This window comes from Symphalangus syndactylus, chromosome 21 (assembly GCF_028878055.3).
Source record: "Symphalangus syndactylus isolate Jambi chromosome 21, NHGRI_mSymSyn1-v2.1_pri, whole genome shotgun sequence".
Lineage (NCBI taxonomy): Eukaryota > Metazoa > Chordata > Mammalia > Primates > Hylobatidae > Symphalangus > Symphalangus syndactylus.
Window position 1 is genome coordinate 86,495,031 of NC_072443.2, and position 27,459 is coordinate 86,522,489.

Genomic DNA, 27,459 nt, shown 5'->3' on the forward strand with positions numbered 1-27,459 from the left:
TCCCATATTTTAATGCACCTTAGCTACGTTTACATAAACATTTTATACATGTTAGTGACAGGACCATCAAACCACCATGGCACATGTTTACCTGTGTAACAAACCTGCACGTTTTGCACACGTATCCTGGAACTTAAAGTAAAAGAACATTAAAAAAAAAATTAATCTCCACCAAGTGCAGTGGCTCACGCCTGTTATCCCAGCGCTTTGGGAGGCCGAGGTAGGCGGATCACCTGAGGCCAGGAGTTCGAGACTAGCCTGACCAACATGGTGAAACCCCATCTCTACAAAAAATACAAAATTAACCGGGCGTGGTGGTGCGTGCCTGTAATCCCAGCTACTCGGGAGGCTGAGGCAGGAGAATCGCTGGAACTCGGGAGGTGGAGGTTGCAGTGAGCCGAGATCCCGCCACTGCACTCCAGCCTGAGCAACAGAGCAAGACTCCGTCTCAAAAAATAAAAATAAAAAGAATAATAAATAAATAAATCTCTTTTAATCTAGAAAAAATTTTTATACGTTTGTAGTCTGTTTTTTTACTTAACAGTATAACATAGGCATTTTCCTATGTTCTCAAAAACTCTTTGAAAGTATAACTTCTAATGTCTGCTTAATCAGCATATAAATATGAATACCGTGTTTTCGCTGATATTTTCCTATTGTTGAACATTGGTGGTTTACAATTTTTGCTGCAAATGACATATATACATATTTTCATTATTTTGCATTTTTTTAGAACAGTTTACAAAAAGTTAGATTAATGAACCAAAGTCTAAACAATTTTAAGGCTCTTACTACGTATTATAGCTGAATTGCTTTCTGAAAGGGCTGTCCTGGTTTTCTGTCCAGATAGGACTGGGTGGGGTCCCCCTCCCTCTCCACCCTTCACTGAATGTAAGGGAACTTCCACACTGGGTGAGGCCAGCGGCCAATGCAGCCGCCTCGGTGAGCTCTCTCCCCTGAGGCTGGACATGCTGGCTTTGCAGCCAGGACTCTGGAAGTGACTGAGGATTCCTCTGGTGATGCCCACGGAAGGTGTGGGGGAAGGAGGAACAGTATTTCTGCAGTGAAACTGGGAATGCTGAAAAAGTCTTTGAAAAAGAGCACAGCAGCTGTGTGGGCACTTGAAGTGACGCCTGAGTAACGCACATGACCTGCTAGCAGATTGTTTTAACACAATGACAACGTGAAGATTGTTTTAACACAATGAAAACATGAGCACAGAGGATCCCGAGCGGGCTGAGCTGGGGACTGGGGAGTGACACCCGTCACGGACAGTACAGGGGGCTGGGAGAGTGACACCCGTCACGGGCAGTGCAGGGGCTGGGGAGTGACACCCGTCACGGACAGTGCAGGGGGCTGGAAGAGTGACACCTGTCACGGACAGTGCAGGGGCTGGGGAGTGACACCCGTCACGGACAGTGCAGGGGCTGGGAGAGTGACACCCGTCACGGACAGTGCAGGGGCTGGGAGAGTGACACCCGTCACGGACAGTGCAGGGGCTGGGAGAGTGACACCCGTCACGGACAGTGCAGGGGCTGGGGAGTGACACCCGTCACGGACAGTGCAGGGGGCTGGGAGAGTGACACCTGTCACGGACAGTGCAGGGGCTGGGGAGTGACACCCGTCACGGACAGTGCAGGGGCTGGGAACGTGGATCTTGCGTTTGAGCTCCTCCCATACTCAACAAGCTTTGCAGATTCTGTTTCTGAACTAGATCTAACTTGGCCGCTGTGACCCCCTGGTGAGACTACCGGATGTTCCCTCTCCCGCTTACCCTGCTTTCTTACATGGGAAAAGAGCTCACCTGCCCCAGGCTTCCCTGCCATAGAGTGTGGTCACGTGACTAACCATGTGAAGGGTGAGGTTCCCTCCTTCACGCTTTCCTCTTCCCACTGGCTGGAACGTGGATGTGATGACCGGAGCTTGAGCAGTCATTTTGGACCAGGTGCTGGGACCATATATTTAAGGTGGCAGAGCAACAAGCTAAAGGCATTCTGTGTCTCTGATGACTACAGTTCGGCCATACTAGTCCAGGACTAGCCAACTCCAGATTTTTGTTTTGTTTTGTTTTAAAGACAGAGTCTTACTCTGTCACCCAGGCTGGAGTGCAGTGGTGTGATCTTGGCTCACTGCAACCTCTGCCTCCCAGGTTCAAGCTATTCTCCTGCCTCAGCCTCTTGAGTAGCTGGGATTACAGGCATGAGCCACCACGCCCGGCCAACTCCAGATTTCACTTATAGGAGAAATACACAGCTTGTTTAAGCCACCACCATTTTGCACACAAATCTTAATGTGTTCCATTTGGATTTGCTCCATCTGAGTTCACAGGCCTTCGGCCACCGCTTCACTCACTTGTCTTTGCCAAAGTGGCAAAGCTGTGGTCTCTGCTGCCGTCCCAGCCTGCCAGGAGGTCCCCCAAGGAGAAATGTGGGTGGGGCCATGTTATCCTTTGGGGGAAACCGGAGCCGACTCTCAGCCCTGGGCCTGAACCACAGCAGAGGGCTGCTGGGCTTGCCGGGGTGGGGGGGGGGGGTGCTCTGGCCCCAGCGGGCCTGGTGCCATTCCGTTCCGTGTGACAGCTTCTGCCTGTGTAGCTCTGGCCCTGCCTCCCCAGCTTCACAGCAGCTTTCAGAAGCGGACTCCTCACCACACACGCTGCAGATAATGCGTGCCAGCCCACGGCCTGGGCCCCCACTCCCCGCACCCCCTCCGTCCTCAGGGCACTCCACTGGACGGTCACTCTCAGGACACCCAGAGCCTGCCCAGCTGCCGCCCTCAGCCCAGGCTGCACAGAACGTGCTCAGGGCCTGGGGATGCGGGCTGGAGGGCTCCTCCTCCGTTGTCTACGCAGCCTGGTGCCAGCCACGTGACCCAAGGACTCCCCAGTGGGGCCCAGAAAGCAGGGGCTCGGGTGGGAGCAGACAGTTTCTTTGGGAGTCTGTCTCCTCCTCAGTCCTCCTCGCCCCAGTTTCTCCTCTAAGGGAATCAACACTGGACCTGTGGGGTGGGGGGGCCGTGGCCCGGGGTGGGGGGGCCGTGACCTGGGGTGGGGGGGCCGTGGCCCGGGGTGGGGAGGTGGTCACCTCCGGTGGGGAGACCGTGGCCCGGGGTGGGGAGGCCGTGGCCCGGGGTGGGGGGGCCGTGGCCCGGGGTGCGGAGGCCGTGACCTGGGGTGGGGGGGCCGTGGCCCGGGGTGGGGAGGTGGTCACCTCCGGTGGGGAGACCGTGGCCCGGGGTGGGGAGGCCGTGACCTGGGGTGGGGGGGCCGTGGCCCCGGGTGGGGAGGCCGTGACCTGGGGTGGGGGGGCCGTGGCCCCGGGTGGGGGGGCCGTGACCTGGGGTGGGGAGGCCGTGACCTGGGGTGGGGAGGCCGTGGCCCGGGGTGGGGAGGCCGTGACCTGGGGTGGGGGGGCCGTGACCTGGGGTGGGGGGGCCGTGGCCCGGGGTGGGGAAGCCGTGGCCCGGGGTGGGGAAGCCGTGGCCCGGGGTGGGGGGGCCGTGGCCCGGGGTGGGGAGGCCATGGCCCGGGGTGGGGAGGTGGTCACCTCCGGTGGGGAGACCATGGCCCGGGGTGGGGAGGCCGTGGCCCGGGGTGGGGGGGCCGTGGCCCGGGGTGCGGAGGCCGTGACCTGGGGTGGGGGGGCCGTGGCCCCGGGTGGGGAGGCCATGACCTGGGGTGGGGTGCTTTTGGAGGGAACATGGGGATGTGTGAGCGGGGGTGAGAGAGGCAAGGCAAGTGGGGGTGTTGGTGCCAGCTCTGTCAGGGGCTCTGTACCATCCTGCTTCCCCCTAGGACCAGCTGTCATGAGACCCATCTCACAGTGGAAACCCCCTTCCCGGGAACTCCAGCCTAGGAATTCCCCTCTGGCCCCTGACCCGCCATCTGGGCTCCAGGAAGGTGTCCCAGGCTCCAGGGGCTGGGGTACTCTCCTGGCCTGGACACTGGCTCCTCCCCGACTACACCCAGGCGCAGCAGCTGCAGGACGCTGGAGGAGGAGGAGGGAGGGGCGAGCCCCACACGGAAGTCAGGTAGGAGCACCCGCCACTGGCAGCCACTCTCCTGGCCGCCAAACCCCAGCCGGAACTCCGGCCGCAGCCAGCATGCAGGTGAGTCCTGCACTCAAAAGGGTCCACACCTTCGAGGCCCCCAGCCACGCCCACGCCCGGGCCACCCGGCCCCAGCCGCCCCCCGCCAGCCCCACCTGGAAGGCGCCTGTGTGTGTGGGGGGGTCCCTGCAGGCTGCCAGGTCGGGTGAGGGTGAGAGCCCGGCTCAGCCAAGCTGCCTCCTGGACCCCTGGGGCACGATGGGGTTTGGAAGCGCTGGAGGAGGGCGGCATTCATCCCTCCAGCCCGGGATTCTGAGGACACCAGGGCTGGGCTCTTAGCAAGTGTGTGGGACCAGGAACCTTTACCAGAGTCCTGAATACGCCATGGAGAGGGCATGCCCACCGGGGCGGGGGCTGCTGGTGAGGACCCCAGACCTGGCAGCTTTGCCTTGCAGCTGGCCCCTAAGGGGGAGCAGACCGTGGGCTCCAGGCGGGCTGCCCCGGGGTTGGGAGCTGCAGAGTGGCCGGCGGGCTGTGGGCTCTCTGCTCCCCAAGGACCCCTGCCCAGCACAGGTGGGGGCTGACTGCTGCTGCTGGATTCCGATTCTGGGGGAGGGGGTGCAGGGGAACACGCAGAAAGACATCCTTTCTCCCCTGGGCCAGTGAAGAGGTCACCTGGGGCCAGGGCCAACACCTGGGCGGGTCAGCACCTGGTCGGCCCAGGGAGGAGGCAGTGGTGAGGTGCGGAGTGAAACCAGCCTCCCTCTCAGCCTGCCAGGGCCTCCACGTGTGGGCTGCGCCGGCAGCCTCTTGCTCCATCTCCGCCCAGGGCTCTCCTTGGCCCTCCACATCCAGCTCTGACACCCTGGCTGCTCAGCCCAGCACCTGATGCCCCTTAGTCTGAGCTCAGGGTCCCCTCTGCCAGCCCCTTCCTCCCATGCTGGGGGTAGAGGAGAGACTTGGGGCTGGCCAGGGGTTGGGTTGGGAGAAGCAGCACCTGGTTTGTCAGAAGTGAGAGCATCAGTCCTTCAAAAAAGACAGTTGCAGCCAGGCCTGGTGGCACGTGCCTGGGTCCCGACTACTCCGGAGGCTGAGGCAGGAGGACTGCTTGAACCGGGGCGTGGTGGCGTGCGCCTGCAGTCCCGGCTACTCGGGAGGCTGAGGCAGGAGGATTGCTTGATCCTGGTCCTGGTGGCGCGTGCCTGCAGTCCCAGCTACTCCAGAGGCTGAGGCAGGAGGACTGCTCGAACCCGGGCGTGGTGGCGTGCGCCTGCAGTCCCAGCTACTCCGGAGGCTGAGGCAGGAGGGTTGCTCGAGCCTGGGAGTTCTGGGCTGTAGTGTGTTAGGCTGACTGGGTGTCCGCACTGAGTTCAGCATCAATATGGTGACCTCCTAGGAGCAGGGGACCACCAAGTTGCCTAAGGAGGGGTGAACCGGTCCAGGTCGGAAATGGAGCAGGTCAAAACTCCTGTGGTGATCAAAAAGGACAGTTGCAGACATGGGGAGGACTTGGTAGTCCCCGCTCCAGGCTGGATCTGGGTGTGCCTTTCCTCTGCTCTAGCCCCTTCCATGGCTCCCCACTGCCCCCTGCTGAAGTCCAAGCTCTCCAGTTGGCCAAGGAGCCTCCCCTGATTGGCCTCTGCCAACCCCCAGCCTCCCCTTCTGGCAGCTCCCTTCTTGCCCTTTATGCTTCTGCAAAGCTGAAGTGCCAAGGACTGAGTCCCTGGACTCAGTTTCCATAGGTGCTGAGTGCTGAGTCACCAGGAGTAGTAGCTACCAAGTCCTCCTTGGAGGTGCTGAGTGCTGAGTCCCTGGGAGGTGCTGACTGCTGAGTCCCAGACACCAACTGCACCCTGATTCTCAGGGCCTGCCCACACATGTTCTTTCTCCCAGGAATGCTGCCCCCATTTTCTCACCTTCTGCCAACCTCTTGCCCTACAATGCCAAGCTCCATGCCTCCTCACCTGCCAAGTAGGCCCCAGCCCCTGCGTCCGTGAATGCCACGCACTGCCTGGGAGGGCTGCATGCAGGTCGCTCCGTCAGTTTCTGGGGATGGACGGGCACACGGATGGGTGAACTGACAGATGACAGACTGGGCAGCTGAAGGGAGGGAGGGAGGGAGGGCGGGCAGACGACTGGCTTCAGGGGCTCTGAGGAGCAGAGCCAGGTGGGGAGGGTTTGCTCAGAGGATGCGTGGGCTGGGCAGAGGCGAGGCACTGTGGCTCACAAGGTGGGCCTCTCCATGCTCGGGACTGTGGCAGGAGGGGACCCTCCGTGGATGACGAAACTGTAAAGTTCTCAAGGGCCAGATCCCAGAGGGCTCAGGGCGCCAGCCAAGAGGCTTGACGTGACCTCAGGAGGAGGTGAGGCCCAAACACCTTCCCATGCACAGCTGGGGTGATGTGCGTCACGGAACCCCCTGGCCAGGCCTCTCAGGAGTGGAGTGGGGTCATATCTGCACAGCCTTCTCCTCTGCCTGCCCCCAACCTGGAGGCTGGACTGGGAAGAGGACGGATGGGCAGCACCCCCAGCTCTGTCCTCACACTCCAGCCCTTGGGAGGGAGGGTCTCCTTTGGGCTACAGTGTCTCCAGAAGCCTCCTCATTGGGAGCCAGGGGCTTGCCCGCTGGACGCTGGCCTATACCCACAATGAGGGTGCCAGGAGCCCCCCACCAACTCCCTGGGGCCCTGGATTACTGGGTGTGCCACCTGTGAGGGCTGTGGGACAGGAAGGACGGGGGAGGACAGTGTGTGGTTCTGTCCACCTTCTTCCTGTGTCTGTACATCGCTGAGGTGACTCTGGGGGCCGGGGTGAGGACACCCTGTCATACAGATGAGGAAACTGAGGCCTGGGGTATTTCAGTGGCGTCAGAGCTAGGGCTTGGTTGGCTGTCCACCCAGAGCCGGCCTCCCTCTCTGGCTTTGCAGACGGCAAGGCTGGCTGAAGCTTCAGAGGCCCTGAGACTGACTGTGTAGGGCCAGCCCCTGTCCCTACCCTGAGAGCTGGGAGCCTGTGGGCCCACACATGGCTTCCCGGAGGTGGGGCCCATGGACTGGGGACATGGGGATCCCAGACATCTCACTGTGGATAAACCGAACAGTCTGCTTGGCTGGAAGTGGAGGTGACTTCAGGTGGTCCAGCCCCCACCTGTGAAGACCCCGAGGGCAGTGTGGAGAAGCCAGGCTCCCGTGGTCCGTAAACACTGGCCCCAGAGACGGATGGACAGATGGATGGCCCGGTCCTGGAGGCTGGTGGCTGTGGTCCCGGGGATGGGCCGTTGGGTGTGGCTCTGTAAACACTGGCCCCGGAGACGGATGGACAGATGGACGGTCTGGTCCTGGAGGCTGGTGGGCCCAGTGTTCTGCAGCAGAGTCTCAGAGCCTGGGGCCTGTCTGGCTGTGTGTGTCGGTGGCGGGGGCTACACCTGTCTGGCTGTGTGTATCGGTGGGGCTACACCTGTCTGGTTGTGTGTGTCGGGGGGGCTACACCTGTCTGGCTGTGTGTATCGGGGGGCTACACCCGTCTGGCTGTGTGTGTCGGTGGCGGGGGCTACGCCCGTCTGGCTGTGTGTATCGGGGGGCTACACCTGGCAGCCCTAGTGCTTCTGCCCTGTCCGAGGGAGCAGCTAAGGGCAGCCAGGGGCTGGCATGCCCCAGGTGTGCGTGTAGCTCTGCCCCGGGGTGGAGGGCTCCCTGTCAGCCCACATCAGTGATGGGGACTCCACACCCCATTCCCCGGGGGAGGCTGATCCTGCTGTTTGCGGAGGCGTGGGGTCATCACTCCAGTGCTGCACGGTGTCTTTGGTGGGGAGGGGGTTTCTGTGCCTCATTTCTGGGGTGAAGGATGGCTTCCCACCCCCACCTTTGAGAATGTTCCCCAGGGACAGTCCCCTCTCCCAGGCTTCTCCGAAAGTCCTGCCTGGTCTGGGGTCCCTGCCTCGTCCCTTCCTTCTCAGGGGTCTGGGCTTATCCTGCCTGCTTTCAACTTTCGGCCCAGGCTGATGTGAGGGGGTCTCTAATTTCAGCCTCCGCCAGAGGAGCTGGGGTTCTGGGCAGAGGAGGGACCCTCATCCTGGGTCTGAAGCCAGGCATGTGAGGGGCCATTCCCCCATGAATCCCTCCAACACAACACTTCCCGGGCCCCTACGGAGGCAAGCTGCAGAGCTGGAGCCGTGATGCCCACGTCCCCCAGACCACCAGTCCCCTCCAGGGAGGCTACCCTCTGCACTGAGACAGAGGTGCCTCTCCTGCCTGAGCAGGTGCCACGCCCCTTCCTGCACATCCGTCGGAGGATGGAGGTTTCTCCTCTAACCCAGGACAGGGGAGAAGTTTCAGTGCGGCATGCCATGCCTGAGTGCAGGCATCTGTCCGTGGGCTGTCGGGAAGGCCAAGGAGGGAGTCAGAGGAAGGGCTGATTGAGGCAGGAGGAACTGCTGGTCTAGGACGGGGCAGAAAGGCCAGGTGAGCCCCATGGGCCAACTAGGGCAAGAACTTCCCCAACCAGGGAGGCTGCGATGTGGCACTGGGCGCTGAGATGGTGTCTGCCTGAGCCCGTCTCCCTGTGACCGGGGCGTCGGGCGCCTTAGTGCAGCGCTCCCCAACCTTTTCAGCACCAGGGACTGGTTTTGCAGAAGACAATTTTTCCACAGCTGTGGGTTTGGTGGGATGGTTTTGGGATGAAACTGTCTCACCTCAGATCATCAGGCATTAGATTCCCATAAGGAGCAGCCGAGATCCCTGCATGTGCAGTTCACAAGGGGGTTCTTGCTCCTGTGAGGATCTAACGCCGCCACTGATCTGACGGGACGTGGAGCCCAGGCGAGAATGCTCACCCCCTGCTCACCCCTCCTCACCCCCTCCTCACCCCCTGCTCACCCCTCCTCACCCCCTGCTCACTCCCTCCTCACCTGCTCCTCACCCCTCCTCACCCCCTCCTCACCCCCTGCTCACCCCTCCTCAACCCCTGCTCACCCCTCCTCACCACTCCTCACTCCCTGCTCACCCCTCCTCACCCCCTGCTCACCCCTTCTCACCCCCTGCTCACCCCCTCCTCACCCCCTGCTCACCCCTCCTCACCCCTCCTCACCCCTCCTCACCCCTCCTCACCCTCTGCTCACCCCTCCTCACCCCCTGCTCACCCCTCCTCACCCCTCCTCACCCCCTGCTCACCCCCTGCTCACCCCTCCTCACCCCTCCTCACCGCCTCCTCACCCCTCCTCACCCCCTGCTCACCCCTCCTCACCCCTCCTCACCCCCTCCTCACCCCTCCTCACCCCCTGCTCACCCCTCCTCACTCCTCCTCACCCCCTCCTCACCCCTCCTCACCCCTCCTCACCCCCTGCTCACCCCTCCTCATCCCCTGCTCACCCCTCCTCACCCCCTGCTCACCCCTCCTCATCCCCTCCTCACTCCCTGCTCACCCCCTGCTCATCCCCTGCTCACCTCCTGCTCACTCCTCCTCACCCCTCCTCACCCCCTGCTCACCCCCTCCTCACCCCTGCTCACCCCCTCCTCACCCCCTGCTCACCCCCTCCTCACCCCCTGCTCACCCCCTCCTCACCCCCTGCTCATCCCCTGCCCAACCCTCCTCACCCCTGCTCACCCCTGCTCACCCCTGCTCTGTGGCCCAGTTCCTAACTGGTACTAGCCTTGGACCAACCCCCTGCCTGAGAGCCTCCCGTTCTGTGGTTGGTTGGATGCATTTCCTGGCTTCTGTGGTTGAGATGGTAGACAGAATAGGGAGATCTGTCCCGGAACCAGTAGCTCCTGGTGTGTGTGTGGGGGGTGGGGGCTGGAAGCCAGACCTGGACTAGGGTTGCAGACTTAGCAAAACAAAACAAGAAACAAGGTCGGGCGCGGTGGCTCAAGCCTGTAATCCCAGCACTTTGGGATGCCGAAGCAGGCGGATCACCTGAGGTCGGGAGTTCGAGACCAGTCTGCCCAACATGGAGAAACCCTGTCTTTACTAAAAATACAAAATCAGCTGGGTATGGTTGCACGTGCCTGTTAATCCCAGCTACTCAGGAGGCTGAGGCAGGAGAATCGCTTGAACCCGGGAGGCGGAGGTTGCGGTGAGCCGAGATTGTACCACTGCACTCCGGCCTGGGCATCAAGAGGAAAACTCTGATTCAAAAAAAAAAAAAAAAAAAAAAGGAAAGAAAAGAAAAAAAAGAAACAGACACCCAGTCAAGCTGAATGTCACATAAACAACATTTTTGGTGTAGGCATGTCCCATGCAATCACTGGGGCATCTATGCTATACTATGCTATGCTATGCTATCCTATGCTATGCTATGCTATACTATGCTATGCTATCCTATGCTATACTATACTAGACTATACTAGACTAGACTATACCATACTACGCTACACTATGTTGTGCTATCCTATCCTATCCTATACTACTCTACACTACAATACTATATCCTTCTGTTGTTTATCTGGAAATCAAGTGTGACTGGGTGGCCTCTATTTTACCTGGCAACCCTCAAGGGCCAACTGGCTCAAGCAGTCGAGTGAGACTTTCTGGAGGAGGCAGGTCTTGAGCTTGGCGAGGATGTGGCTGGCAGAGGGAGGGACTTAGGTGCAGGGACTGGGTGTGATGCAGCCAGTGACAGCTTGGAGACTGCCTCAGTAATTAACAAATATCAGGGGATGCTCTGAGGCCCTGCAAATTCCCCTCCTCCAGAAGGTTCTGGCCCCAGACTCTCGTGTCCCTGTGTCTGCTGGGATGTGCCTGCGGCCGTCACCCTGCGGGAGCCCCGTGCACTGTGCCCCGCGGGCACTCACCTCGCCTGCTGCAGGATCCTTCCTGTGGGGGGACGGCATGGTGCATGGTGTCCATCCGTCTGCCCAGCCCCAGGGACCTGATGTGAAATGGGGCCGCTGTGAGTGCCCTTGTCTGCACCTCCAGGGGTGGACGGGCTGGGCCAGGGGCTGGGAGCGTTTAATTTTAAACACAGTGCAACAGGTTTCCAAACCCGTGCTCTGATACGCACAGCACTGGGAGTGTGCAGGGGCGCCTGTGGCTTCTCCGGCGCATTGGTCTCCTGGTCCTCTGACCTGCGTTTCCTTGGCTATTCTGGCGTTCTCATGGCTTCCCCTGTCGGTTGCTCACCGTGCTCCTCTTCTGCACAATCCCGTTGGCCTCTGGGCTGCGTCTTCCCTTTTGCATTTGTAGGAGCCCCTCATGTGCTTCTGTCTCCACAGTCCTTTGTCGGTTGTTTGTAGCAGGCCCTGGCCCTCTGGCCTGTCACCCGCCTATAGCCATCTCCTCGGGACTCCTTGCTGTTCTCGTTGTGGGGAGGGACGGTGTGTGACCACGTGGTCCGCTGCGGGGACCCGCCAATGAGGGGGCATCTCGCCCCCAGTCACATCCTCCTATCCCTTTCTCTGCCCCCAAACCCCCAGGGCGAAGAGAGCCTCCGGATCCTGGTGGAGCCCGCAGGGGACAGCTTCCCGCTGATGGAGATCAGCACCTGTGAGGTGGGTGTCCATGGGCCCCTCCCGGGCCCCGCCTGGTCCTGCCCTGCCCCTTCACCTGCGTCTGGCCCCATGCCTCCTCCCTGCAGACTGAGGCCTCCGAGCAGTGGGACTATGTCCTCGTGGCCCATCGTCACGCCCAGAGAGACCCCCGGCAGGCGCGGCAGCAACAGTTCCTGGAGGAGCTCAGGAGAAAGGGCTTCCACATCAAGGTGGGCGGGTGCCCAGTGAGGGGCAGGGCTGTGGGGCCAGGGCGGGTGCCCAGCGAGGGGCAGGGCTGTGGGGCCAGGGCGGGTGCCCAGCGAGGGGCAGGGAGAAAGGGCTTCCACATCAAGGTGGGCAGGTGCCCAGTGAGGGGCAGGGCTGTGGGGCCAGGGCGGGTGCCCAGTGAGGGGCAGGGAGAAAGGGTTTCCACATCAAGGTGGGTGGGTGCCCAGCGAGGGGCAGGGCTGTGGGGCCAGGGCGGGTGCCCAGCGAGGGGCAGGGCTGTGGGGCCAGGGCGGGTGCCCAGCGAGGGGCAGGGAGAAAGGGTTTCCACATCAAGGTGGGTGGGTGCCCAGCGAGGGGCAGGGCTGTGGGGCCAGGGCGGGTGCCCAGCGAGGGGCAGGGCCATGGGGCTGGTCATGGCGGCACAGAGGGCCAGGCTTGGAGGCTCTCTCCTGGGCTGGAGGACTGGGGAGAAGCAGGGGCGTGGGGAGCGAGGCGGCTCCGTGGCTCTGGGCCATGGCTGCAGATGAAGGGAGGGTTCTGAGGTGGAATAGAGGGGGGAGGGTTCTGAGGTGGGATAGAGGGGGGAGGGTTCTGAGGTGGGATAGAGGGGGGAGGGTTCTGAGGTGGGATAGAGGGTCCCATGTGCCCCCACCCCCAGGTGATCCAGGACCAGAAACAGGTTTTCTTTGGGATCCGTGCTGACAACAGCGTCTTTGGCCTGTACCGTACTCTCCTCCTGGAGCCCGAGGGCCCCACCCCCCACGCCGAGCTGGCCGCGCCGACCACCATCCCGGTCACCACGAGGTGAGAGGCTGCACCAAGAGCCGTGGCCAGGAGGAGCCCTTGCCACCCATGTGCTTGGTCCAGATCGGGCAGGAGACAGTGCCAGGCTCCGGGCATCGCTGAGGCAGGACAGCTGCGTGGTCTTAGGGCAGGGGCCGCAGGTGTGAGACCCACCGGCTGTGTGAGCCTCAGCTTCCCCATCCCAATGAAGGATCATGGTGGTTCTCACCCCTCAGAGCGTTCCGAGGGCTCCGTGTGGCTGCCTGCGTTCCTGGGGACACAGTCACAGCCAGCCTTAGGGGGTGGGCAGGATTTACAGAGGCCCAGAGGCCCCTCCTGGACCAAGGCCAGTGTCTCTTGAAGACCCCTCCTCTCCAGGTCCGATGCCCCTTCTGGACACTGTCCCTGGCCTCCCAGGCACAGATCCAGAGGCCGGGCAGGGACAGCCTCCTCACTCCCTAAGGCCCTGCTTCTCGCCAATCCTCCAGCCCAGGAGGGAGCCTCTAAGCCTGGCCCTCGGTGCCCCCATGACCTGCCCAGCCCCGTCCAGGCTGGTCCAGGCCCCGCAGGGCTCAGCCAGGGCCTGCTTGGTGGACGGGCCAAGGACACTCCTGGCATTGGTTACGAGGCAGCAGAGGGCACCCGTGAACAGAGAGCCGTGGGTCTTGGGGAGTTGTGAGGGGGCATCAAAGGAGGGGAGGTGGCTTGAGGGGGCTGACGGGAGCAGGCTTGGGGGGCACTTGCCTGTGACGTGCCCTGGGGTGTCCAGGAGCCATGTCTGTAGGCACAGGGGGAGGCTTGGAGCCCGGCTCTGCTGTCGGACGATTGGCTGTGCTGCTTCGTGGCTGTGTGGCCTTGGGACGTTCCCTTTCCTGAGCCCCAGTTTCTGCACAGTGGAACAGAACAGCTCCTAGGGTATAAGGAGGGTGTGTGCGGATAAAGGCTGGGGTGTGCTCTGGACACATGGGGCCCGCAGGTGGGAGGTGGGGTTGGAGGTGCGGGCTGTGGTCTGGGCTTCTGGGAGGAGAGGGAGCCCCCAGCCCAGCCTCATCCTGGACGCCGTGGGGCAGGCCAGACCCCGGGAGCACTTTAAAGAGGGTGCGGGGTGGGCTCCCGGGTGAGTTGTGGATTCTGGGTTCTGTCACGGCTGGCAGGCTGGGGGCAGGGTCCCCTGTGGTCATACGGGGCCACCCTGCTCTGACTCTTGAGTCTCAGAATCCGAATCGTGAACTTCGTCGTCATGAACAACAAGACCTCGGCTGGTGGTAAGGGCAGGGGTGGGGCACCGACAGGGGCGCTGCGGGCAGGGTTCTCACACACCTCACTCCCCCGACTCGTGAACCCCTGTGACCCACAGAGACCTTCGAGGATCTGGTGAAGGACGGGGTCTTCGAGGCCAGGTTCCCCCTGCACAAGGTGAGGGGTGGTACGGCCTGGAGAGGGCCTTGGGGTGGGACCCCGGGATGGGGGCTCTCACTCTCTGTCACCTGAGCTAGGGGGAGGGACACCTGAAGAAGACGTGGGCGCGGTGGAGACACATGTTCCGGAAGCAGCCAGTTGATGAAATCAGGTAACGCTGCCCAAAGAGATCACAGGAACCCCGCGGATGGCCCCAGATACCCACAGGAGCCCCCACACCCCTGCGAATGCCCCCCAGATGCCCGCTGGAGCCCCCACACCCCTGCGAATGCCCCCCAGATACCCACGGGAGCCCCCACACCCCTGCGAATGCCCCCCAGATACCCACAGGAGCCCCCACACCCCCGCAGACGCCCCCCAGATACCCGCTGGAGCCCCCACACCTCCACGGATGCCCCCCAGATACCCACGGGAGCCCCCACACCCCCGTGGACACCCCCCAGATACCCATGGGAGCCCCCACACCCCCACGGACACCCCCAGATACCCGCAGGAGCCCCCACACCCCCGCGGACATCCACACACACCAACTGGAAGCCGCCACCCCTTGTAAACGCCCCCACACACCACCCAGAAGATGCCCCCACACTGCTCACACCCTCACAGATGCCCCCACGCCCACAGATGTACTTCCCATTCAGACTCACTGATGTCACCAAAGGAGAGACCCGTCTCTCCCACCCCCATCCCTCCCCCGTCCCTCCCCTGCTGCCCCCTCCCACCCCGTCCCTCCCCCGTCCCTCCTCTGCCGCCCCCTCCCACCCCTGTCCCTCCCCCATCCCTCCCCGGCAGCCTCCTCCCACCCTGTCCCTCCCCCACTGCGCCTTCCCACCCCTGTCCTTCCCCCGTCCCTCCCCCATCCCTCCCCCGATGTCCCCTCCCACCCCCATCCCTCCCCTGCTGCCCTTCCCACCCCATCCCTCACTCGTCCCTCCCCCATCCCTCCCCCACTGCCCCCTCCCACCCCATCCCTCCACCATCCCTCCTCTGCCACCCCCTCCCACCCCGTCCCTCCCGCATCCCTCCCCCGCTGCCCCCTCCCACCCCCGTCCCTTCCCGTCCCTCCCCCACTGCCCCCTCCCATCCCATCCCTCCCCCGCTTCCCCTTCCCACCCCCATCCCTCCCCCACTGCCCCCTCCCAACCCCATCCCTCCGCCATCGCCCTCTGACAGCTAGCCTTGACCCCTGCTGCCTGCAGGAACTACTTCGGGGAAAAGGTGGCCCTGTACTTCGCCTGGCTGGGCTGGTACACCTACATGCTGGTGCCGGCCGCCCTGACGGGCCTCTTAGTCTTTCTGAGTGGATTCTCGCTGTTCGAGGCCAGCCAGATCAGGTGGGCTGCAGCAGGGGCCGGGTGTCGGGGGCTGGGGTGGGCCCTACTGCCTGGAGGAGCCGGCCCCAGCCTCATCCCTGCCCCTTCAGCAAGGAGATCTGTGAGGCCCACGACATCCTCATGTGTCCCCTCGGCGACCACAGCCGCAGGTACCAGCGGCTCTCGGAAACCTGCACTTTTGCCAAGGTTTGTCGCCTCTGGGTCCACCTCAGGGCCTGCGGAAGAAGGGCACGGTGCACCTACCCGAAAGGGGGGAGCTCAAGGCCTGGAGCCCTGCAGAGCTGCTCAGCTTCCCCACAGGGCTGACAGGAGGCCCAGCCCCAGCCCACCCGCCCATTTCCTCAGCCCACCTGCCCCTCTCTCCGGCTCACCTGCCCCCCTCCCCGGCTCTCCTGCCCCCCTCTCCGGCTCACCTGCCCCCCTCCCCGGCTCACCTGCCCCCTCCCTGGCTCGCCTGCCCCTCTCCCCAGCTCACCCACCTCCTCTCTGGCCCACCCATCGCCCCCCCAGCTCACCCACCTCTTTGACAATGATGGCACGGTGGTGTTCGCCATCTTCATGGCTCTCTGGGGTGAGTTGCTGTGGGACGCCTCTGTGGGGCCAGGGGAAGTGGCAGCCCAAGCTCCAAGGTCCACCTGGCGTAGTGCAGTGATGCCCCTCCTTGCCCCCGCCGCAGCCACGGTGTTCCTGGAGATCTGGAAGCGGCAGCGTGCCCGCGTGGTCCTGCACTGGGACCTGTACGTGTGGGATGAGGAACAGGTGAGGCGGAGCTGGCAGCGCAGCTGAGGCCGACCCGGGCAGGGGCTGTTGGCGCCCGATGCCCTGCATGGCCCACATATGCCTGCTGTGTCTGAGGCGTGTCCCGTGTCTGTCTCCCCACGTGTGGGGCGTGTGTCCTGTGTCTTTCCACCTGTGAGGCGTGTCCCGTGTCTGACTCCCCACATGTGGGGTGAGTGTCCCATGTCTGTCCACCCGTGAGGCGTGTCCCATGTCTGTCTCCCCACGTGTGGGGTGAATGTCCTGTGTCCGTCCACCCGTGAGGCGTGTCCCGTGTCTGCCTCCCCACGTGTGGGGTGAATGTCCCACGTCTGTCCACCCATGAGGCATGTCCCTGTGTCTGTCTCCCCATGTGTGGGATGAGTGTCCCTTGTCTGAGGCTTGCCCGGTGCTCTCCCCAGGAGGAAATGGCACTTCAGCTCATTAACTGCCCTGACTACAAGCTCCGGCCACACCAGCACTCCTACCTACGCAGCACCGTCATCCTCGTCCTGACCCTGCTCATGGTACGCAGGGGACACCGCCGTGGGGCTGGAGACCCAGGCTGCACGCCCTCCCCGGCCCCCGCCCACCACAGCTGTCCGGCAGATCTGCCTCATGATCGGCATGGCCCACATCCTGGTGGTCTACCGCGTCCTGGCCTCCGCGCTCTTCAGCAGCTCGGCCGTGCCCTTCCTGGAGGAGCAGGTGACCACGGCAGTGGTGGTGACCGGGGCTCTGGTGCACTATGTGACCATTGTCATCATGACCAAGGTGGGGCCGGGAGCAGGGCAGGCCCGAGCTGGGGGGTCCACCAGAGCCCCAGTGAGCCCATTCAGTGCCCTCCTCCTCCTCAGATCAACAGGCACGTGGCCCTGAAGCTTTGTGACTTCGGTGAGAGGACGACCCCAGACCCTCTTGGGGGACCCGGCGGGAGGACTCAGGGCTGGGGCCTTGGGGCTGTGGTCAGAGAGCAGGGGAGGGGACCCTTCCAGCTGCCCCAGGGCCTCTCCTATGAGCAGGGAGAGAGATGAGGGCCGGTCCCATTCCAGAGATGCCCAGGACCTTCTCGGAGCGAGAGAGCAGGTTCACCATCCGCTTCTTCACGCTGCAGTTCTTCACCCATTTCTCATCTCTCATCTACATCGCCTTCATCCTGGGCAGGTAGGGCCGGCGCCAGGCTCCCTCCAACCCAACTCACGACGGCTTGTTCCACCGCCTTTAAAGTGGCGATATCCATTCTTTTCATTTTAAAAGTAATTTCTGCTGAGAGCAAGTGGAAATCCAGTCTAGAGACATGTGAGCAAAGCCTGCAGTGAGCCCAGCTCCTGGATCCCGGGCCCCGAGGTGGCATCAAGACAGTCCGGTGCCCTCCCCGGCTTTTTCATGCATTTGCAGGCACCTAAGAGCCCTGGCAGAAATGGCTTTGTCCCGGGAATAACTGCACCTGCTCTTTATGCTGAAAATGCACTCGGCGTCTTCCCGGGCCTGCCTGCCCACACATCCTCGTATACACATATATATGAGAGAGAGAGACAGGGTCTTGCTGTCGCCAGGCTGGTGTCCAGTGGCACAGTCTTGGCTCACTGCAGTCTTGACCTCCTGGGTCTCCTGAGTAGCTGGGATTACAGGCGTGCACCACCACACCCAGCTAATTGTAATATTTTTTGTAGAAATGGGGTCTCACCTGTTACCCAGGCTGGTCTCGAATTCCTGGGGTCAAGCGATTCTCCCGCCTCAGTCTCCCAAAGTGTTAGGATTTCAGGCGTGAGCCACTGCACCTGGCCAAAAAAAGGTGCATATTGATTGACGGAGCCAGAAAGGCTCATTTCACTAATTAGGAAGGTGAGGTGAGAGAGATGCTGGCTGCAGCTTTACTTTTTTTTTTTTTTTTCGAGATGGAGTCTTGCTCTGTGGCCCAGGCTGGAGTGCAGTGGTGCGATCTTGGCTCACTGCAACCTCTACGTCCCGGGTTCAAGCAATTCTCCCGCCTCAGCCTCCTGAGTGGCTGGGAGCACAGGTGCCCGCCACCACGCCCAGCTAATTTTTGTATTTTGTGTGGAGATGGGGTTTCACCATGTTGGCCAGGCTGGTCTCGAGCTCCTGACCTCAGGTGATCCACCCACCTTGGCCTCCCTAAGTGCTGGGATGACAGGTGTGAGCCACCACGCCTGGCCCTGTAGATGTTGGTTCTTGACCCCCATCCGTCTTGGGAAAGGCGTGCACCATGGCTTGTTGTGGGCCACGTCTCTCCTGGTGGGACCTCTCACTCTGGAAGTTCTTAGGGGTGAACCCTGGTCTCCTGTCTGGAGGCAGAAGGATGCTGTCTATGTGCTGGGAGGCCAGCTGGGTTGGGGAGGACAGTGTGGGGCCTCAGTGTCAATTGGTCCAACCCTGTGTGCTGAGTCCTTGGTTGTTCAAACCCCTAGTGAGCTTCTAGTCCTCCTAAGGGGGCTTTGTGGCCAGGAAGGAGGCCCAGGGACCTTCCAGCTGGGCCTGCATTCCCCTAATCAGTGCCCCCAAGCCACCAGGGGTACCCAAGTCCTGAGGCTTCCTGGGAGATCCTGGCAGGGCTGGGTAGCTTCCTGAGTGTCTCCCCCGAAAGCCTGATGTCTTGAGTGGACTGCAGGCCTCTCCAATTCCCTTCCACCTATAAGGTGATGCCTGGTAGTGGGTGTCAGCAGCCTGCCATTTTATTTTTATTTATTTACTTTTAGAGATAGTATCTTGATCCATTGCCCCAGGCTGGAGTACAGTGGTACAATCACAGCTCACCACAGCCTTAAACTCCTGGTTCCAGCAATCCTCCTGCCTCAGCCTCCTGAATAGCTGGGACTACAGGCATGTGCCACCATGCCTGGCTAATTTTTTCTATTTTTTGTAGAGACAGGGTTTTGTCCTGTTGCCCAGGCTGGTCTCGAACTCCTAGGCTCAAGAAATCCTCCTGCCTTGGCCTCCCAAAGTGCTGGGATGACAGGTGTGAGCCACCGCGCCTGCAGTCGCCATTTTAATTGTGACTTGGGAGTTTGCATTTACATTACCATAGGTCCTGCTAAAGAGACCTCCAGAAAGGCTGTGTCAGTGACAAAGCCACTCACGGTGTGTGAAACCACGCATTCCATCTTGAGCTGACAGGCAAAGTCTTTTCATTGTTTAAAAGTGCCTTTAAAAAACTATTGGTGAGGGGCCGGGCACGGTGGCTCACACCTGTAATCCCAGCACTTTGGGAGGCCGAGATGGGCGGATCACGAGGTCAGGAGATCGAGACCACCCTGGCTAACACGGTGAAACCCCGTCTCTACTAAAAATACAAAAAATTAGCCGGGCGTGGTGGCGGGCGTCTGTAGTCCCAGCTACTCGGAGAGGCTGAGGCAGGAGAATGGCGTGAACCCGGGAGGCGGAGCTTGCAGTGAGCCGAGATGGAGCCACCACACTCCAGCCTGGGCGACAGAGCGAGACTCCGTCTCAAAACCAAAAAACTATTGGTGAAGTCTGGCATCTTTCCAGATATTTATTGATCATTGTATTTTTTTCCTATGAATGGACTGTTCATATTATCTGAGCGTTTTTGTTAGGTTATCGTAGCATGAAAGCCAGGTTTCTTTCTTGCTTTCTTTTTTTTTTTTTAACTGTCAGTTTCTTAAAATCATGGTATGTTTTACTTTGCATCATATTTATAACATTTATTGTACAGCTCTTTTGTTTTTCCTGGAGTTTATCTTTTGTTGTTTTTGATTTTGTCTGCCTTCCAATCCATCTCCTGGTGTTTCTAATTGCCTCTTGTTCTTGAATGCCCTTATCAATTTTATCCAGCCTGTCTATGGTACATCGTGTATTGCACGGAGTCCCTTTTCTTCCAGAGCTCTTCCTTGGGAGCCTTTTGCTCCCGCGCGTCCCGTCTCCGCGCCGCCTTTTCCTCCCGCGCGTCCCACGTCTCTGTGTCTCCTCCTGTAACATCTGGAGATATTTCCTTCACTTTGCCTTTTTCTCCAGCCATTTATTTCTTTGTTTCACGTTTAACAATTAAAGTCTTAATTTCTAAGAGTGTTTTTTGTTCCCTATTTATTTTTTATGCACAGCATCCCTTCCGTGTTTTTATGTTCTTGAGGATTTCAATTAGGTTTTCCTTCTCCCTAAGTTCTCATCGGTTCCCTAATTATCTCTTGTTTCCTAAAGGGTCCATTTTTGTTTTTTTTTACCATTATCCTCCTCTTACACAGGTGCTTTCCCTCTTGTGAGTAAATCTTTGTGGTTATTCATTTGTATTAAAGGCCAAGGAACTGAATTGATTTTTCCTGATGGATGAGATGGGTCTGTATAATAGTAGCTACATCCATTGCCCACTCACATTCTATCATTAACTCATTTAATCTGCACAGTAGCCCTATAGGGCAGAGCTTCTCTCATTGCCATTTTACAGAATAGACAACTGAGGACCAGAGAGGTTAAGAAACTATCTCCAGGACACACAGCCAGTGGGTGGCGGAAGAGATAAAAACCACAAAGTCTGGCTCTAGAGCTTAGTTCTGCGCCTCTTTGCATGGGGAGGTCTCTCAGAAAACAGCGTGAAAAATGTACCTGGTTTCCCGTGTTACACTAGAGCAAATTTTCTTTTTGACAATATATTCCTTTATGGTTCTATTTTTTCACGCCACTCCTCAAGATTAATAAATATGTTCAACTGTGGGCTAGGTGCAGTGGCTCACGCCTGAAATCCCAGCACTTTGGGAGGCTGAGGCAGGCAGATCACTTGAGGTCAGGAGTTCAAGACCAGACTGGCCAACATGAAGAAACCCTGTCTCTACTAAAAATACAAACATTAGCCAGGCGTGGTGGCGTGAGCCTGTAGTCCCAGCTACTCGGGAGGCTGAGGCACAAGAATCACTTGAACCCAGGAGGCAGAGGTTGCAGTGAACTGAAATTGCACCATTGCGCTCCATCCTGGGTGACAGAGTGAGACTCCATCTCGTGTGTGTGTGTGTGTGTGTGTGTATTCAACCGTGATTTCCTTTAGATGTTTATAATTTCAAAATATGAAACATTTGGCTGAGTGCAGTGGCTCATGTCTGTAATCCCAGCACTTTGGGAGGCCAAGGCAGGAGGATTACTTGAGGCCGGGAGTTCAAGACCAGCCTGGGCAATGTAGTGAGATCCACTGCCCCCCCACCCCCCACTGCACATCTCTACAAAAAATAGAAAATTAGTTGGGCATGGTGGTTTGGGCCTGTACTCCTAGCTACTTGGGAGGCTGAGGTGGGAGGATCACTAGAGCCTGGGAGGTGGAGGCTGTAGTGAGCCATAATGTCACCATTGCACTCTAGCCTGAGTGACAGAGATCCTGTCTCAAAAAACTTTAAACCTTCAAATCCCTGACTTGTAAGGAATTTGTTTTGGTGCAAGGGGCAGAGGCAGGAAGCCTGTTTGTTTGTTTTCCAAATGGCACCCAGTCGTCCCCAAACCATTGATTGACTCACCATCCCCATCACCAGTCTTAACTTGAAGTGCCTTCTTCGTCATACACCGAATTCCATTCTTCGCTTATATATTGTCTTTTCATGGATTCTGACAATTCCAGGACCAGCCCCTTGCTGTGCTGGGTATTATTGCTTTATGCCTTGCTGTAGGGTGGGGCTAGCTGCTGTCTATCACTCTTCTTTTCTACTTTTTTAATGGTTATTTACATATGTTTATTCTTTCAGGTGAATGTCAGAATCATTTTGTCAAATTACCAAAAATTCTGTGAGACTGGCTGGGTGTGTTGGCTCACGCCTGTAATCCCAGCACTTTGGGAGGCCGAGGTGGGCAGATCATGAGGTCAGGAGTTCGAGACCAGCCTGGCCAGCACAGTGAAACCCCGTCTCTACTAAATATACAAAAATTAGCCGGGTGTGGTGGCGCGCACCTGTAATCCCAGCTACTCAGGAGGCTGAGGCAGGAGAATCACTTAAACCCGGAAGGTGGAGGTTGTAGTGAGCCAAGATCATGCCATTGCACTCCAGCCTGGGCGACAGAGCAAGACTCTGTCTCAAAAAAAAAAAAAAAAAAAAAAATTCGGTGGGACTTGGCCTAAGATTGTATAAGTAAAACGATACATTATTTCCAAGAAAATCACCGTTAACAAATGACCACAGCTTAGTGGCTTCAAACAATCAAATTATTACCTCCCAGTTCTGCAGGCCACAAGTCCTAGATGGGTCCCACCGGGTGAAAACCAAGGGGTTGGCCGGGCACGGTGGCTCAAGCCTGTAATCCCAGCACTTTGGGAGGCCGAGGCGGGCGGATCACGAGGTCAGGATATCGAGACCATCCTGGCTAACACGGTGAAACCCCGTCTCTACTAAAAATACAAAAAATTAGCCGGGCGTATTGGCGGGCGCCTGTAGTCCCAGCTACTTGGGAGGCTGAGGCAGGAGAATGGCGTGAACCCGGGAGGCGGAGCTTGCAGTGAGCCGAGATCGCGCCACTGCACTCCAGCCTGGGTGACAGAGCGAGACTCTGTCTCAAAAAAAAAAAAAAAAAAAAAAAAAAAAAAAAAGAAAACCAAGGGGTTAGCAGGGCTGGGCTCCTTCTGGAGGCTTCAGGGGAGAATTCATGTTCAGCTTCTCCTTGGTGCACGGCTGCTCCTCCCCCTGCAGAGCTTGCAGCATGAGGCTGAGTCCTTCTGAGTCCTGAGTCCTTCTGATTCCTTCTGAGTCAGGCCAGCTCCCAGCTGCTCCCTGCCCCCATGGAGGGACCCTTGTGATTACACCAGAAAAACCCAGATAACCCAAGATAATCTCCGCATCTTAAAGTCAGCTGATTAGCAGCCTTAATACCATCTGCCATGTGAGATAAAATTCCTTTGTCAGGTAAGAACGTGGTCACAGGCTCCAAGAATGAGCACGTGGACGTCTTTGCGGCCCATCACTCTGACTACAAATATATCCTGCGTTTTCTTATGGGAGAACGAGGTTCTCCATGCAAGTCTTTCATGCTCCTTAGTAGTTTTATAGTTTTCTTCATTTAGGCCCCACAGATGCCTTGTGAGTTTCAGTCTCCTTCTGGCGTAACTTGTGCTGGTGTCTGCGGGCGACCGATACTTTCTCATGCCATGTTTCCCTGCAGCTTTGCTGCACACAGAAAAGCCAGTTCTGCTGGATGCTCATTTTGTATCCACTTGAGCACTCGATTGCTTTATCCACCCAGCCTTTCAGTTGTTTTATTTTGATTTTCCAGGTATATAATCATGTTTTCTAAAAAGAGTCATTTTTTTTCTTTGCAAATGCATACTGTTTATACTTCATATTTCTCTTGCTTGTTTGCAAGGACTTCCAGCACCGCACCGTGTTAAATACCAGTTGTCGTGAGCGGAATGCGTTTGGGATTTCATCACTGACAATGAGCCTGATTTGGTTTAAGATAGTTCATGTATTTCTCATATTATGGAAAGCAGGTGATTTTAAACGCAAAATAACCCACTGTGCCGTTTCCACAGGGAGAAACCGAGGCCACTCGTAACAGACACTGGAGCATGTGTCAGAGCCTGTGGCCTCCCCTGTGTGTGTGTGTGCGCGCGCCCACGTGCGGGTGCGGTTCGTCTGGGTGTGAGCACCTGTGCCCCGCTCACCTGCAAGGCCTGCCCCGCCTGTTCTGTGTCTTTCCTCCCCACCGCCGTCCTGCTGCACCCACCCTGTCAGAGGCAGGGCGCTGCCCGCAGTGCCCCAGACTTCCCCTTCCCCCCCAGGATCAATGGCCACCCCGGGAAGTCCACGCGCCTGGCCGGCTTGTGGAAGCTAGAAGAGGTCAGTCACCCCCAGGCTTCATGCCCTGTCCCTGAGCCACTGCTCCCCTCACCGTCCCCCAGGACCCCTCCCTGATCCCCTCCTGTCTGGCCCCGCAGTGCCACGCCAGCGGCTGCATGATGGACCTGTTCGTGCAGATGGCCATCATCATGGGCCTGAAGCAGACGCTCAGCAACTGCTGCGAGTACCTGGTCCCGTGAGTGCCGACCCCCGCCCAGCCCCGGGAGCCCTAGGCCCCTCCGCCCCCTGCGCCCTCCCTGCCACGCAGCTCTCCCCGCAGGTGGGTGACCCACAAGTGCCGCTCTCTGCGGGCCTCCGAGTCCGGGCACCTGCCCCGGGACCCCGAGCTCAGGGACTGGCGGCGCAATTACCTTTTGAACCCTGTCAACACCTTCAGCCTGTTCGACGAGTTCATGGAGATGAGTGCGTGGGCGCTGCGGGGCGGGGGTTTGCGGAGACGAATGCGGGGCGGGGGTCCACGGACATGAGTGCGGGGCGCCGGCGAGCCTGACCCCCACTCCGCAGTGATCCAGTACGGCTTCACCACCATCTTCGTGGCCGCCTTCCCGCTGGCGCCGCTGCTCGCGCTCTTCAGCAACCTCGTGGAGATCCGCCTGGACGCCATCAAGATGGTCTGGCTGCAGCGGCGCCTGGTGCCGCGCAAGGCCAAGGACATCGGTCAGGCCCGGCGGGCGCAGGATGGGCGGGAACCGGGCGGCCTCAGGCCTGTGGGCTTCCCGCTGGCCAGGCCGGCTCACCTGGAAAAAATAATCTCTCCGATCTCACGCCGCAGACAGTCCCCAGCCCTTCTCCCACGGCCTCGGATGCAGCTTGAGCCTGGGTGGGGGGGTCCCAGGAGTGGGCGGGGCCGGGCGCTTTGTAGGCTCCTCCCACAGACAGTCAGGATCTCAGAGGGGCTTGACGCCCTCAAGGCGGACCCAGGTTCTGCCAGTGGCTGGGGCAGGAACAGAGCAGCTGGCCTCTGTCCCAAGACTGGCCACCCTAAGACGGACAGGCAGCAGGGGAGCGACAGGGGCTGGGGCACTGGATGTGGGGAAAGGGAGAGAGGTGTTAGGGAGGCCCCCAGTCTCGGGCCCGGGTTACAAGGTCTTACCCTGGGGTGGGAACCCAGGCGGTGGAGTGGCTGGGGGGCAGCTGAGAAGTTCAGGAAGATGGAGGGATGAGGATTCCAGGGTCGCTCCCTGTCCATGTCAGGGTGAGGGGTGCAGGAGCGCGGAAGCCATGCTCTAACATGGCTGGGGACTTCCTTGTGAATACTGTGGCCCTAGGGCTGCAAGGGGACACCATGCACAGAGACATGGCAGGCCCCGTGTTGGCCTGGGGTGGGGGTGGGGGCAGAACCAGCCCAGGGAGGCTGAGTCAGACCGCTTGCCCACTGCTCTGGTGCAGGGACCTGGCTGCAGGTGCTGGAGACCATCGGTGTGCTGGCGGTCATTGCCAACGGGATGGTCATCGCCTTCACATCTGAGTTCATCCCCCGAGTGGTCTACAAGTACCGCTATAGCCCATGCCTGAAAGCAGGCAACTCTACCGTGGAGTAAGGCCTCAGAGTGTCTGGAGACCCCTGGGAGAAACTGGCCCTACCACAGCCAAGCCCTAGGGGAACCCAGACCCTTTCTCCTGGGAATGGCTGGATCTGTCGGTACCCCTGGGTATTTAGTGAGGCTGGGGCCTGGGGGTGGCCCCTGCCCTGCGCCCACTGACTGCAGGCCCTGGGCTGGAGGTCAGGGATAACTGGTCAGGACTGCAGTTGGGGGTGAAGTTCCCAGACCTGGCTGCCTCCCGAGTAGGCCCTGCCAGACCGGCTCCCTCCCTATGTGAGGTGCTACGTGTCCTCTTCTGATTTATCCAGCTCTCTGACCTCGAGGAGCCACCAAACCGCAGACTGGGGCCCCAGGGCCAGTCTCTGGCAGGGAAAGTGGCTGGTGATGTCCAGAGTCCCCACAGCCCCCCAAGCCCCCCGGATGTGACGATGTGCTTGGCCCGGGAGCCCCATCCCACTGGAGGCAGTCTGTGGCGTGGCCCCCACCTCACTGTTTGCTCCATAACGCAGACTAGAAGCACCCTGGGGCCTGAAGGGGCCGCCCTGGAAGCCCACCCCACCCCAAACTCCTCTCCCCTCTCCCCAGCTGCCTCAAGGGCTATGTCAACCACAGCCTGTCCGTCTTCCACACCAAGGACTTCCAGGACCCTGATGGGATTGAGGGCTCAGAAAACGTGACTCTGTGCAGGTTTGGAACTCCCCATACCCCGAGAATGCCCTCTGAACTCCTGACCCCTGACCTCAGGTACTTCCTTACCCCAGATACAGGGACTACCGCAATCCCCCTGATTACAACTTCTCCGAGCAGTTCTGGTTCCTCTTGGCCATCCGCCTGGCCTTCGTCATCCTCTTTGAGGTGAGCCAGAACCGGGAGAGGCCTCGGAGTGGGTCCGGGCAGTTCTCTCTCCAGCCCTTCTCCCTGGCCCTGAACCCCCAAATGCCAGCTGGCACCTGACCGTGCTGGGCCTTTCCTGTGCTGCCCCTAGCACGTGGCCTTGTGCATCAAGCTCATTGCCGCCTGGTTCGTGCCCGACGTCCCTCAGTCGGTGAAGAACAAGGTTCTGGAGGTGAAGTACCAGAGGCTGCGTGAGAAGATGTGGCATGGAAGGCAGAGGCTGGGTGGGGTGGGAGCAGGCTCTCAGCCCCCGATGCCCACCGATCCCACCCCAGCCTCCATCTTCAGTGCCAGGAGCACAGATGTGTAGGGCCAGAGCCCGTCCAGAGGCCACCAGGAGCTGAGACAGTGCCACCACCAGCACCTCCCACCAGCCCACCGCTGTGCGTGTTGAGGGGTGCTGTGAGAAGGCTGTGCCCATGGGGGGCCGCATGAGTCCCCTGTATGTTCAGGGCTGTGAGCCGCCGCCCTGTTCCTCCTGCTCCGTCTTTGTGGGGGCTCTCAGGCTTGGCACAGCCCTGACTTGAACTCTGGGTGACCCTGGGCACCCACAGAACTGGGAGTGAGGACTCCTCAGGCAGCCACAAGGCAGGAAAACTGGCGCAAGTTTCTTGGGCCTCCCTCTGACATCTGGGCGCCAGATCCTGCTGTGCCCCCATCCTGGCTGTTGGGGGTGTCCTGAGCCCACCTCGCTGGCCTGTTCCCTTCAGCCAGCCCCAGTTTCTGTAATAAAATTAAACCTGTCTGTCTTGCTTTCCTGGCCACGCTGGGTCCGGGGTGGATTATATCTGCCCTAAGGGCTAGATGGGAAACTGAGACCCAGAGTGCCGAGGGTCTGGAACCAGGTGAGGCCGCCTCAGGCCGCCTGTCCCTTCTCCGGTTTCCCATGGGCTTCCAAGGGAGGGCGCCTATGGGGTCCTCTCGTCCCTGCACCTGGGGTGTTGAGGGAGGCAAGAGAAGACATCGGGGCCACTTGAGGCTGGGGTAGGGGTCAAGGCAGGCTTCCTGGAGGAAAGGGAAGAGGTAGGGGCGGACGCGCAGAACCCTGAGGGCGGTGGACGCTCCGAAGAGTCCCCAAGGCTCTGGGGCTCCGGGGCTCTGGGCGCTGGTTGGGCTGGTTTGGCCACTGGCCCCAGGACCGTGCGGCAGCGGCTCCCGGGCAGCAGCGCAGCCTCCAGCGCCAGCCTTG

General features: G+C 59.7%; 1 protein-coding gene across 5 annotated transcripts; it reads left to right on the plus strand.

The window, feature by feature from the left end:
- The first annotated feature begins 3,945 nt into the window (after positions 1–3,945).
- Positions 3,946–27,015, plus strand: ANO9 (anoctamin 9). 5 transcript variants are annotated; one of them, XM_055260032.2, is made up of 23 exons: positions 3,946–4,107; positions 11,457–11,531; positions 11,618–11,740; positions 12,397–12,542; positions 13,731–13,786; positions 13,879–13,937; positions 14,018–14,091; positions 15,140–15,274; positions 15,364–15,460; positions 15,785–15,845; positions 15,951–16,033; positions 16,453–16,557; positions 16,640–16,804; positions 16,888–16,924; positions 17,083–17,194; positions 23,754–23,811; positions 23,910–24,007; positions 24,092–24,234; positions 24,337–24,489; positions 25,222–25,369; positions 25,962–26,063; positions 26,138–26,231; positions 26,362–27,015. In XM_055260032.2, exons 1-23 carry the CDS (start codon positions 4,102–4,104, stop codon positions 26,578–26,580), a joined length of 2,349 nt encoding a protein of 782 aa, XP_055116007.2. In that variant the 5' UTR covers positions 3,946–4,101; the 3' UTR covers positions 26,581–27,015. The 5 variants fall into 5 exon arrangements, with proteins under 5 accessions (XP_055116007.2, XP_063486995.1, XP_063486994.1 ...); XM_063630925.1 differs by having other exon boundaries at positions 4,001–4,107; positions 26,184–26,231; XM_063630924.1 differs by having other exon boundaries at positions 4,001–4,107; positions 16,640–16,738.
- The last annotated feature ends 444 nt before the right edge of the window (positions 27,016–27,459 follow it).